Source organism: Procambarus clarkii, chromosome 10 (assembly GCF_040958095.1).
Source record: "Procambarus clarkii isolate CNS0578487 chromosome 10, FALCON_Pclarkii_2.0, whole genome shotgun sequence".
In the NCBI taxonomy this organism is placed as follows: domain Eukaryota; kingdom Metazoa; phylum Arthropoda; class Malacostraca; order Decapoda; family Cambaridae; genus Procambarus; species Procambarus clarkii.
This window is the reverse complement of record NC_091159.1, coordinates 34,101,275-34,115,682: the sequence shown is the minus strand read 5'-3', so window position 1 is coordinate 34,115,682 and position 14,408 is coordinate 34,101,275. Positions and strand designations below refer to the sequence as shown.

The window sequence follows — 14,408 nt, the reverse complement described above, 5'->3', positions numbered from 1 at the left end:
CTTATCTCATCCTTGCTTGAAGAGTGTCTGAGGCCACGCTCGTTGTCCTGCATAGCGACTGATTAAGGAGAAAATCAGTACGAGTCACGATGACGGCTCGTAAAATCACCAGTTTTAATGGAGCCATCTTTGTGTAACGACTCGTTACGGGTAACACCGCTGTGTAACGACTCGTTACGGGTAACACCGCTGTGTAACGACTCGTTACGGTCAACACCGCTGTGTAACGACTCGTTACGGTCAACACCGCTGTGTAACGACTCGTTACGGTCAACACCACTATGCACATTCGTTTTGGATATTTCAAGTGATTGTCAAAGTGCATTAACAACTGCTGTAATTATCAACAAGTATTAATAATTAGTTACCCATAAGTTATTAGGAGTTATAAATAATAAGACGACCCCCCCCACACTCACACGAGCGAGGCTGCCAGGGTCGTCCACGAGGTCGTCCACGAGGTCGTCCACGACCAGGCCGCGACATGGTAACAACACTGCAACCTGGGATTCAACTGAATCCTCTAGGGCTCCTGAGGCTTCCTTTGAAGCCCAACCAGGGTTTCACTCCCCCCCCCCCCCCGCCCCCTTCCATGCACTCTGGCTCTTTCGTCGACGGTTCCTCCTCAGCGCACAGAGAAAGTACATTCAGGAGGCCTCGTCGAGGACCGGGCCGCGGGGTCGCTAAGCCCCGAAAACTCCTCAAGGTAACGTGGTTTATCACTCAGAATAACAACTAGAGACTGGCATCCAATGCTCATTGAAAAGAAAAACAAACAAATTAGACACAAGTTGATGATAGTAAAATGAGACGAGACACGCTGATGGAGTGAGAGGAGACATGATGACGACATATAAAATATTGTCAGGAGCGGATGAGAGATAAGAAATAATTCAACTACATTTCGGTAAATTTACCTGCGGTGAGCCACCCCTCAATCACTGGTGATCTCGGCCGGGGCAGGAAGCCGGTGGCTTGTCTAAGGTCTCCCGTTTGCCCTGATACATCTCTTCATTTAGGCAACTACAATTAGGATTCTACATTTACGTAACTAACCCACGCATCCAATATATGTTATTCAGCTTAGGATGGAGTTAAAGCTTTAGCTGCTATTGAAGGTAAGACTGAAATTCTTAGTCTTGCTAAGACTAAGAACTTTTTTTGGCAAGAAAACTAAGCAAGAAAAACTTAGCAAGACTAAGTTCTTAGTCTTGCTAAGTAAGACTTAGCAACTAAGCTTTGTGGCCGTGGCATCTTCTTGACACGCGTTGCCCATCCCGGCTAGTGGGAGGGGTGGGTAATAGGGAAGGGGTAAAGAAGGTAAACGATGGGACGGATATGTTAAACAGCCTTCAGGGGATGGGAGCTCAGCTTACCTGGGAGATGGGAGGAAGGGGGAGAGGGAAATGGGTATAGCACTTGCAGCCTCATGGACACGAAGGGATGGGATGGGATGGGTGATTCTTACCTCTGGTGATGGGATGGGTTGATGAGACGGACACAACAGGTGCTGTATCTTCTGCAGTTACCCTTTCTCTCCCTTTTCCATCCTTTCCTCTCCTCTATACGTACCCTCCCAGTTCCTTTCTTGCAACTCTCCTACCGTTCCCTTCCCTGCCTCTGTCTCTCCTCCCCCGACCCGTTCCCTTCCCATTTCCTCTCCCAAAACAAACAAACAAAAAAGAATAACAGATCAGGTCTAGAATTGATAGCATCTTAAGGAGGCGATTAAAGGTGTAAAGGGGGGGAAAAAAATTGATATAAGCTATTAAAGAAATTAAAGACCGAGCAAAAGGCAGTAAGAGGAGCTGGAACAGTCCACCCACGCCCACCCACCTGTCCGCCCACACCCTTCCCTCCCTCCCCTCCCTCTCCCACCAGTAATTTCAATCAGTGGGCTCGTCAAGACGGGCCAAACAGCTACCGTCTCCTCTCCCTGAGACGGCCAGGGAGAGGAGAAGCTGGAAGCTGCGCACACCGTCACTTAAGGGAGACGGCAGGGAATTGACGCCGGCGCGATACAAGCCGGCGAGGAGGTGGTGGTGATGGACGGCTTCCAATAAGATGATAGACTTCATCAATTAGATTCAAGAGGGCCCCATGCGGCGCCCACTACCTGGGCCCCTCATATACACACACACCTCACCTCACCCCGCCTCTTCCACGCCGCCAGCCACTCTCTTGAAACTGTAATTGGTCGTTGATTTCGGTTTGGCAGCTGCTGAAGACCCCGACGGGGCGGTGAAGCAGAGACGGTGGTTGATGTTTATTGGCCCCAAGATGTATTGGCCAAGATGGAGGAGGTGGTTGATCAATACTGCTGGTCTGAAGGCTGTGTCTCTTGGTGCAGAGATTTCTTATTGTTTTTCGAGGGGGGGCAGTTATATTATTACGAGGGCCCCCTGACACCCTCTGGCTGCCCCCCCCTTCCCCCCGCCACTCATGTGAGCAATATTTAGGCGTGTGAGGAATATTTGTAACCTGTAGGGTAATTTCGCTTCAGCTAGTAATAGTTATAGTTAAAATAAGAGTTCGCGTTTTCTACGTTATAGTAACAAACGTTACAAATGCATCCTAAATGAAAACTAACGACTTACAAATATCTACGTTTACTATGTATGGAAGTGATGGGTTAGGTGGGCTGTTTGGCCTCCTACGTTTCTGGTTAGGTTAGGAGGTTGGATTTTAGACGTAGTGGCAGATCAAGAGAAACTCGTTCCCCATATTGTTCCCGGCGTGACGCTGTAAAGGGTGGTGACGCAAGACTATAGTGAGTATCGTGTGTACCTCCGTCTGTCCCTCCGTCTGTACCTCCGTCTGTACCTCCGTCTGTACCTCCGTCTGTACCTCCGCCTGTCCCCCCGTCACTCCCACAGCGGGAGGAACCTGGCGTGGAACTGTACCTGGGTGACACTGGAGTGCGTGGAGGTGTGTGGGAGAGATGAGGCTGGCCAGGCGGTGCCCTGCCTCCCCGGCCTCACACACTCGCCCCAGTCACTCACTCACACGCTCACACCTCAACACACCTCTACACGCACATCTTTATGGTAAGATCATATTTACTCGCCCCGAAAATGACATGTTTGGGGTCACATGGAGAAAGATATGTTGACTGCTCTCTTGCAACACTAAGCAAGCTGCAAAGATGACTGCAGTAAGTTTTGCTTTAGATGTAGAATGTGACTTAATGTGTAGCTCAAGAGAGACAGTGAGCGTGAGAGGGAGTGTGAGAGTGAAAGAGAGGGATAGCGAAAGTGAGAGGAAGGGAGAGATAGTATGTGAAAAAAGGGTATTTACCAAGGTAAAGCGCTGTCAGGATTACTATACCTGGTTGATGGGGTTCTGGGAGTTCTTCTACTCCCCAAGCCCGGCCCGAGGCCAGACTTGACTTGTAAGAGTTTGGTCCACCAGGCTGTTGCTTGGAGCGGCCCGCAGGCCCACATATCCACCACAGCCCGGTTGGTCCGGCACTCCTTGAAGAAAAAATCTAGTTTTCTCTTGACGATGTCCACGGTTGTTCCGGCAATATTTCTTATACTCGCTGGGAGGATGTTGAACAACCGTGGACCTCTGATGTTTATACAGTGTTCTCTGATTGTGCCTATGGCACCTCTGTTCTTCACTGGTTCTATTCTGCATTTTCTTCCATATCGTTCACTCCAGTACGCTGTTATTTTACAGTGTGGATTTGGTATCTGGCCCTCTAGTATTTCCCACGTGTATATTATTTGGTATCTCTCATGTCTCCTTTCTTGCGAGTACATTTGGAGAGCTTTGAGACGATCCCAATAATTTAGGTGCTTTATCGTGTCTATGCATGCCGTATAAGTTCTCTGTATGCCCTCTATTTCAGCAATCTCTCCTGTTCTGAAGGGGGAGGTGAGTACTGAGCAGTACTCAAGACGGGACAGCACAAGTGATTTGAAGAGTACAGCCATTGTGATGGGATCCCTGGATTTGAAAGTTCTCGTAATCCATCCTATCATTTTTCTGGCTGACGCAGTATTTGCTTGGTTATGCTCCCTAAACGTTAGGTCGTCAGAAATCATTATTCCCAAATCCTTTACATGCTGCTTTCCTACTATGGGCAAATTTGATTGTGTTTTGTACCCTGTATTGTGTTTAAGGTTCTCATTTTTACTGTACCTGAGTACCTGGAATTTATCACTGTTAAACATCATGTTATTTTCTGCTGTCCAGTCGAAAACTTTATTAATATCTGCTCGTAGTTTTTCAATGTCTTCAGCAGACGTAATTTTCATGCTGATTTATGTGTCATCTGCAAAGGATGATACGAAGCTGTGACTTGTTTATATCTGATGTGAGAATAAGGAAAAGCAGTAATGCAAGGACTGTACCCTGAGGTACTGAGCTTTTAACTGGGCTTGGACTCGATTTTATATGGTTGACTGTTAGTCTGTGTTCTGTTCGACAGAAAACTGAGTATCCAGCGTCCTACTTTACCAGTATTCCCACTGACCTCATTTTGTGTACTGTCACGCCATGGTCACATTTATCGAATGCCTTTGGGAAGCCCGTGTATACCGCATCTGCATTCTGTTTTTCTTCTAATGCCTCAGTGATTTTGTCGTAGTGGTCAAGTAGCTGTGAGAGGCATGATCTTCCCGTTCTAAATCCATGTTGGCCTGGGTTATGGAAGTCATTGGTTTCCATGAAACTAGTGACCTGACTCCTGATGACGCTCTCAAATACTTTTATTATGAGGGACGTTAGTGCAACTGGTCTTTAATTTTTTGCCAATGCTTTGCTCCCTCCCTTGTGTAGAGGGGCTATGTCTGTTGATTTAAGCATATCTAGTATCTACCTCGTGTCCAACCTCTTCATATGTAGAATATGTAAACAAGGATCTTACGATGGAGTGGAGGAACGGCGTGCAGACACTCTTTCCCTCTCCCTCTCTTCCTCCTCTTCCCCTCTCTGTCCTCCTCCTCTTCCTTCTCCCTGTCCTCCCCCCTCTTCCCTCTCCCTGTCCTCGCCCCTCTTCCCTCTCCCTGTCCTCCTCTTCCTGCCCTCTGCTTCCTCTACCTGGGGTTCCTCAGGCAGCCCCGTCCCGCCCTTGTGGACAGATCCAGACCGATAGCACGATCGATAAGGCGGCGCGACCCGCGGGGCCCACCCTCGGATAGCGGCCTTCGGACTACGTGGGCTGTCGGCGTCGATAATGTCTTCGTCAGGTGTTTGTGGTGGTAATTGTGCTGTCAGACGAGTCGAGGAACCTGCGCCGTCTGTCAGGGGCCTTTGTTTGTCCACATATGGGCCACATTCCTGGCGTTTAATGGATATAAATATTTAGAGGGGAAGGTATCGTGAGGGGAAGAGGTGCTGTTGTGGTGGATGAAGAGGTGCTGTTGAGGTGGATGAAGAGGCGCTGTTGTGGTGGATGAAGAGGTGCTGTTGAGGTGGATGAAGAGGTGCTGTTGTGGTGGATGAAGAGGTGCTTTTGTGGTGGATGAAGAGGCGCTGTTGTGGTGGATGAAGAAGTGCTGTTGTGGTGGATGAAGAGGTGCTGTTGTGGTGGATGAAGAGGCGCTGTTGTGGTGGATGAAGAGGCGCTGTTGTGGTGGATGAAGAGGCGCTGTTGTGGCGGATGAAGAGGCGCTGTTGTGGTGGATGAAGAAGTGCTGTTGAGGTGGATGAAGAGGTGCTGTTGTAGTGGATGAAGAGGTGCTGTTGTGGTGGATGAAGAGGCGCTGTTGTGGTGGATGAAGAGGCGCTGTTGTGGTGGATGAAGAGGTGCTGTTGTGGTGGATGAAGAGGCGCTGTTGTGGTGGATGAAGAGGCGCTGTTGTGGTGGATGAAGAGGTGCTGTTGAGGTGGATGAAGAGGTGCTGTTGTGGTGGATGAATTGGTACCGTTGAGGTGGATTAAGGGGTGATGTTGTGGTGGATTAAGGGATGCCGTTGTGGTGGATTAGGGGGTGCTCTTGTAGTGGATAAAAAAGAGCTTTTTTTCTTTTAATGTGTTTTAATAGCTTTCTGCTATTAAGATAATTACACTACCTAACTAAATAGCTACATATGATAAACCTGGCTATTATTGTACCCCTTTGGTATATCTTGTACAAAATGGGTTATTGTGTATATAATTATATTTAAGGTTTGCTGTTTGAGTACTGAAAATTAAGTATATATATGTATGAAGACTTTTTTTCCTAATATATATATATATATATATATATATATATATATATATATATATATATATATATATATATATATATATACTGTAAATCTTTCTAATTGTTCATGAGTCATTTATTTTATCAACCATATTTCGTGGTTATTCATCTTCAACTATAATTTCAGTTCCTAGTTTAACTCTCTCCTTGAGATTCACACAACGTGTGTCTACGTGGCTCTTTACGCCACGTTATCACGTGCCTGTCTCTCCGCCTGACGTGCCTGTCCACGTCTATATCTATCCAACCTGTCTATCACCCACTGACGTATGTGTATCTTCTGGTCCCCCTCCGCGCCGCCCATCACCAGCAGCACCCCATCAAGATGCCTGAAGGGGAGTGGGAGAACGGCAAGTCCCAGGTGCTATGCGAGGGCCGCAAGTCCGGCACGGAGAACTCCTACGTCTGCCGCTACTGCCAGAGGGTCTTCCGCAAGAGCTACAACCTGCTCATCCACGAGCGCTCCCACGAGGACCACGACAAGTGCCAGTACGATGTCTTCCGTGTACGCTCCAGCCTGCAGGTGAGAGCGGTCAGCCTGCTTCTTCTTGCCCTTCCTTCTGGCTCCAGGGAGGGGAGGGGGGTTGTTGGGGGGAGGGGGATTGTTGGGGGGAGGGGGGTTGTTGGGGGGAGGGGAGAAGGTGAGGGTTGTTGATGGGCTTGTAATGGTAGGGGGAGATAGGGGGGAAACGAAATAGGTTCGGGGGAGTAGAGAATAAATTAAAGAACGAGTATGAGACAGAAAATATGATTGAAAGAGAGAGAGAGAAATAGACATAGAATGTTTGTCTGTGTGTCTGTGTATCCAAAGGTGTAGGCTGCAGAGGCCCACCCAAATTTCCAGAGAGAGTGACCTGGATTACGGGGACGGATATGGGCTGGTCGGGGGTAGGCCTAGGTTAAATGCTTCTAGAAATATTAGCAATTATAGAGACAATCCCCTCCCATGCTAATTTCCTGCAGTCAAGTTTGAAATATATGGTGTGATTTCCATAGAGTTTTTAGTAATGAAATAATCAACCCGTTCTCGCAAATTTAATAAGTCAATATTGACTTATTAAATATGTGCATAGGTGACATACTTAACATAATTGATACCCTTAAAAAGATTCATAGAAAACACCGACCTTACCTAACCTACTTAGTATGTTAAGATAAGCATCTTATTGCTTCGTAATTACAATTATTACCTAACCTATAATAGGTATAGGTTAAGTAATAATTGTAATTACGAAGCAATAAGATGCTTATCTTAAAATACTAACAAGGTTAGGTAAGGTCGGTGTTTTCTATGAATCTTTTTAAGGGTATCTATTATGTTTAGTATATCACCTATGCACGTAGTTAATAAGTCAATACTGACTTTACGAATTTGCGAGAACGGGTTGAAATAATATATTAGCTGAGAGACCTATAGAGTTTTTTCAGTGCTTCTTAATAATATTTTTTCTGAGAGAAGGGGAAGAGGGGGAGCAAGTAAGGGATGGGAAAAGGAAGGGGGGGAAGAAGCAAGGGGTGGGAGAAGGGGGCAGAGACAGACTATCCCGGGCACTGCCGGGATAGTCTGGTGAAATGGTGATGGTAGTACCAGGGGGGGTGACCGCGGGCAACGCAGGTTCGATCCCTTGTTAGGTCATAGAGTTCTTAAGTGATACATATATATTCATACATATATTATATATATATATATATATATATATATATATATATATATATATATATATATATATATATATATATATATATATATATATATATATATTATATATATATATATTATATATATATATATATATATATATATTATATATATATATATATATATATATATATATATATATATATATATATATATATATATATATATATATTGCTTCTGTCAAGCATTCGTAGCATCTTGACAAGAAGACAATAGGTAAGAGAGCAAGTACTGACCGAAGCCGGCCAGAGCAAGCTGAAGAGAAAGATGCAAGGTATAATGATGCAGTTAAACAATCTAACTCACTCCACAACTTGTGCCAAACATATACAATATTCCATTGATTCTATTAATTTGATTTGCCATTAATCGTCACTCTTCGCCACCATGAACGTCGCCACTGATCATGGTGGCGATTATGTTCTTGATGAACACGTCAGTTGATGACGTGTTGACCACAGTGGCTCGGGGAGGTCATCTCTTGCTCTTCGCTCTTGGTCTCTTAAGAGTCCTCTCAGTCAAATGTGGTATAAAAATCCTTTATGTGTGTATCTCTGTGGTTCTTCTTTATTTAGTGTTTAAGTGTCTAAGATGTTTGTATATGCATAATTATATATATATATATATATATATATATATATATATATATATATATATATGTGTGTGTGTATATCACGAAAATAAACACGTGATTAAGAATGTGACAATGTCAGACCACGGAGGAAAAATGAAACAGGAAATTTCCTTAAGTACTTTCGTATATTAAATACATCTTCAGAAGGTCAGACCTTCTGAAGATGTATTTAATATACGAAAGTACTTAAGGAAATTTCCTGTTTCATTTTTCCTCCGTGGTCTGACATTGTCATATATATATATATATATATATATATATATATATATATATATATATATATATATATATATATATATATATATATATATATATATATATATATATATATATATATATATATATATATATTTATATTGGTAGCAGTCTTTCTTGTAAACATATGTTGTTAAATATGACCGAAAAAGTAAGATTAATAATTCTAACACGAATTTTCTCAATATTTCTTATGTTTCTTTTTACTGTTGATGGTAATTGAAAAATCAATTCTCCAAAATTCATTTTAATTTCTAGTCTGACGCGACACTTTAACGCGTTTTATAATAACTTATTACATTTTCAAAGGCTTTAGTTTACACACACACAACTATAACCTGCAAACACTAAAAGTTGTTTAAATATTAACATAGTAAAACTCTGTTGTGTGTTGTGTTTGCAGATAATAGTTGTGTGTGTGTAAACTAAAGTCTTTGAAAATGTAATAAGTTATTACGAAACGCGTTCAAGTGTCGCGTCAGACTAGAAATTTACCATCAACAGTAAAAAGAAACATAAGAAATATTGAGAAAATTCGTGTTAGAATTATTAATCTTACTTTTTCGGTCATATTTAACATCATAAAGGTAGTCGAAAAAACATTAATTCTTGAAAACTTGGCTTATTAGGCAAATCGGGCCTTGCATAGTAGGCTGAGAAGTGCGTTCTGGCTACTAGGTACGACATATATATATATATATATATATATATATATATATATATATATATATATATATATATATATATATATATATATATATATATATATAACAATGTTAGGCCACGAAGGAATGATTATGCATTAATTTCCTTAAGTACTTTCGTACTTAATAAAACATCTTCAGAAGGATGGATTTACAGTTCAGTGGAGGCGGATATATAGGCAGGAAAGAGATGAGGTGAGGTACAATGTTTTTAATGAGATAATGGGATATTAATAAGGTTTTAGTGAGATAAATGTGTATCAATGATCCTACGCAAATCACCCTTTAACTGATCAATCCAAAATTTATCTAAATTATATAAACCACTGCCAATCTTTGGATGTTTGTAAGGCAAACTTCCAAAGATTTGAAATTTATGTTGTTGATGTTGTTTTTTATTTAACTATTCAGAACGAAATGTCCATGTACCATGGGCTATGGTGAGCCTGTAACCCATTGAATTTTAGAATTTCGCAACATAAATACTTTGTAAGAAACGGCCAATTGTTTAATGCTTTGTTGGTTTATTTGTCAGAAAGTTCTCAACAAATTGTTTGGCAGATGGTTTCTTCAACAACTAATTGTAAAAATCATTTCCAATAGGATCATTATTGAAGCTGCTTTAATGCATATTACGAAATCATTTAATTTGTACATTAGCAGTGATGTGTATAATTTAGATCAATTTTTGATTAGTTAGTTAAAAGGCGACTTGAGTAGGATCATTGACACACATTTACCTCACTAAAACCTTATTAATATCCCATTATCTCACACACGCGTCGGGTCCAGGCTTCGAGTTTCCTAGAAATCAGCTGAATGAAATCCCATTACCTCATTAAAGATATCGTACCTCACCCTCACCTCTTTCCTGGCTATATATCCACACCCACTGAACTGTATATCCCAGCCAACAATATAATTTCCGCATGGATTCAGTTAACTACAGTACAGATGCTTCGGAGTTACACGGGAGACATCTCCCGTCATACAGGGTGCAGTCGCACCTCCACAGATCTCCAGTATCATCTGTTGATACTGGTAATGGCTTAAAAGGGCCACCACTTACGGGCTATTCATGCCCGTGCCACCTTTTGGGTGGCTTAATCTTCATCAATCAACTGTATATCGCCATATTACGGGCAATTCATGCCTGTGCCAACTCTTGGGTGGCTTAATCTTTATCAATCAATCTGTAAATCGCCGATGAAATTGCTAAATTGGCAAATCGTCATCCAGTGATACATGAAACAATCCAACCTAACCTAAAGTACATAAAAAACATCATCACCAAAAACACTCACACCTCAACAAAGCCCATCTACACCAGAGAGTAGCAGAAGGTTCACCACCTGCAACATGGTAACTTCTGGCCACCAAGTTAGACAGGTTAAATATCCCAAAAGGAATCCACAGGGAAGCAGCAGTTCGGTTATATAGATTACGTCTAGGTTACAGATGCAACTGGGAGATTGGTGAACCCCGACAGAGAGAGTGCATCTTCTGCCAAACTGTCACAGAAAAGTCACTACTTCACTATCTCATGGAATGTGAAGCAACCAACGACCTTAGAAGAGCTTTAAGAGTCCCTGAATCTTGCAGTAACCAGCCTGAAGCATCAACACTGCCACTCTTCTGGTCAAAAAAGGTGTCCAGCAGCTGGACACCCTCATAAATACTGTCAAGCAGTATCCTCCCCGCGATAGCAGCCTGACCTCTAGGGTGGCTTAAGCTTCATCAATCAATCACTGTAAATCCATCCTTCTGAAGATGTTTTATTAAATACGAAAGTACTTAAGACAATTCCTGTCTTAATCACACACTCACACTAACACACACACACACACACACACACACACACACACACACACACACACACACACACACACACACACACACACACACACACACACACACACACACACACACACACACACACACACACACACACACACACACACACACACACACACACACAGGGGGGCCTCGTAGCCTGGTGGATAGCGCGCAGGATTCGTAATTCTGTGGCGCGGGTTCGATTCCCGCACGAGGCAGAAACAAATGGGCAAAGTTTCTTTCACCCTGAATGCCCCTGTTACCTAGCAGTAAATAGGTACCAGGGAGTTAGTCAGCTGTCACGGGCTGCTTCCTGGGGTGTGTGTATGTGTGTGGTGTGGGAAAAAAAAAAGTAGTTAGTAAACAGTTGATTGACAGTTGAGAGGCGGGCCGAAAGAGCAAAGCTCAACCCCCGTAAAAACACAACTAGTAAACACACACACACACTCATATATATATATATATATATATATATATATATATATATATATATATATATATATATATATATATATATATATATATATATTGATAAAAAATATTTATCAATAAATCAAATTGTATGAAGGTTAATTGCATTTGTATGATTTATATAACAATAGAGTTTTTACATGTCTCTAATATAAATTAATCATATTAGTGTGTTCCTTAATGTCTATATCATGCTATATATATTTGTGTATTATTCCTGTCATGACATATACAAGTTGTTGTTGGTTAGTGTGAGGTGGTGAGGCGGGGGTCCCGACCAGCCGTGTTGGTCACTATGGCGTAGTGTGATAGAGGCGGAAACCCTTGTGTAGCTTCACCGTATTTTCTCATAGTAGTTTTCCTTCCAGGTGTATGGAATGTCATGAGGCTCTAATATATAGATACAGGTAAACACACACCCATCTTGTCTGTGGCTTTACAACCCGGCACCCACACACACGAGGCAGCCGCAGCCGCAGCTGCAGCCACAGCGGTGCGGCGGCGCTGTAGCCGCCTCGTGTGTGTGCTTGCTTGGGCTGTGCTTGTGAATTATTACAGTGCTTCTTAAGGCATGGCTGCTGGGGGCTTTTACTGTGTTTGTTTCTCCTGACTTAGCAAATGGCGCTTGGCTCTGTGTTGCCATATCTTTTGTTGTTGTTGATGTTGCTGTTGTTGTTTGTTGCTGTTATTACTTGTTCTTATGCCTAAACAACCACTAACCACGTCCTTAGGGTCGGACACATCTTTCTCATGAGTATTTTTTTGTGTCTCCTCTTTCTTAACAGGAGTTAAAGAATTACAACTACGCGACCCTGACCTACAAGCTGTGGTGAAGTGGATGTTCAGCTGGTGTTCCTCGACTCCCAACTTGAGATCCCTGGTTCGAACCCCGTCTCGTACCTTCCTGCACCTTGTAACCATATTGTTGTCTATATCCATGATAAATAAAAATAGATCATTTGTAAGTAATGCTACACATTATTATTATTGTGTGGGGAGCGACGGAGCTTTGGGGAAGTGTGACTAGATCTCTGTTGTTTATTTTGTAGTGCACGTTGCCGCCTTGGTAAGGTCACGGAGGCCGTGTATGTTAGGTTCCCCTTAACCTTGTACCTTCCTTCCTTCCCCTCATGTCCCCCTCACGCCTTCCCCGTCCCCTCATACCTTCCCCTTCCTCTCCCAGTTTTCTCTTTCTCAACTTTCCTCTAAAGTTATCAATTCGTTGTCTACCTATGTACTCCAGCGTCCATAACACGTTCTATACGTCCTCACCCTTCCATTTTCCCCTCTCTCCCTCGCATCTATTATCCTGTCTTCTCCCTCTCCCTCTTCCTCTCCGTCCCCTTGCTCTCCCTCGCTTGGAATCAACCAACCACCCACATTAAGTGTATATACTCAGACATTCCTAATGAGGTCTAATATATATATATATATATATATATATGTAATGAATTCAAATTTCAAGTGTGGCAAAGTGTGGCTGAAAGCTACCAAGAGAGGGAGATTAAAGTCTTCCAGGGGATGGGATTTAATAAGATTTATTCCCAGTTTATCTGTAATATATCACTGATATACCATATATGTATCTTGGGTATATCTTGATCGACCTATTCCATGACTATATTCTGAATATAATTGGGAATATATCTTAGTTATTCACTGAATATAATCCGGTTATACCATGAATATACTCTGAATATAATCGGAATGCACCTTAAGTATTCACTGTATGTGTACTAAGGTTATATTGCAAATATCCTGAGGGTGTGCTGAGTATATATGTGAAATAAATGTTGAATGTGAATATAACCATAGTATATCCTTAAGATATGCTGATAAAACACTGAGTATGACCTAAATATATCCTGGTGATGTCACCCTCATCCTTTAGTCCAAACGTTATACCAGCTTGAATTATATAAGTATATTGTGTGTCCGTAAGCTAAGTCTAAGGGCAAGCAGGGGTCAACAGATTTTTTATATTATAAATATATATATATATATTTAAATAAATCCCGTTCATAAACATTGTGATCTAAAATATATATTCTTCGTCACAATGTATTAATAAAAATTTTGTGTTCTCAATATTTTCGATTTTATTACATGTTTCATTCAATTTGATATATATGCAAATAATAGTTTCTTTACACAATTTGTTATTCTTTTTTTTTTGTACTTGCCCAACTCTAGTTCATTGCAGTATTGCCCAGTAAAAGCTTTATATTGATTTATATAATAAAATTTATTTAGTTCTTAAATATAAACCTAGGTTAATGCTAGTGAAGAATGTGGCACTCTGGTGTCATGTGAATTCTCATAGTGCCATTAGTTAAATGAATAAATTTATGTTCTTATATTGAATAAATTGCTTGGCTTTGGCCTTTATTTTATTTATCCTCAAATGTTATTGATATGATATATGTGCGAACAAGCCTGAATGGTCCCCAGGACTATATGCAACTGAAAACTCACACCCCAGAAGTGACTCGAACTCATACTGCCAGGAGCAACGCAACTGGTATGTAAAGGACGCCTTAATCCACTTGACCATCACGACCGGACATAAGGAAGTAATAGCCGAAGCTATTTGAACCACTTCCCCGCCGG

At 41.9% G+C, this 14,408-nt stretch overlaps 1 protein-coding gene across 7 annotated transcripts in view; it reads left to right on the top strand.

Annotated features, from left to right (window-relative positions):
- The window catches only part of LOC123748405 (protein odd-skipped-related 2), a 49,779-nt gene extending 35,600 nt beyond the window's left edge, over window positions 1-14,179 (top strand). For 3 of the 7 annotated variants that reach the window (XM_069321851.1, XM_069321848.1, XM_069321853.1), the window contains exons 2-3: window positions 6,513-6,722; window positions 12,584-14,179. In XM_069321851.1, the coding sequence (XP_069177952.1) occupies window positions 6,513-6,722; window positions 12,584-12,631 (258 nt within the window). In that variant the 3' untranslated portion in view covers window positions 12,632-14,179. Of the gene's footprint in view, window positions 1-6,509; window positions 6,723-12,151; window positions 12,206-12,583 lie in introns of all 7 variants that reach the window. The other 4 variants (XM_069321850.1, XM_069321852.1, XR_011227994.1 and 1 more) reach the window with 3 other exon arrangements.
- The last annotated feature ends 229 nt before the right edge of the window (window positions 14,180-14,408 follow it).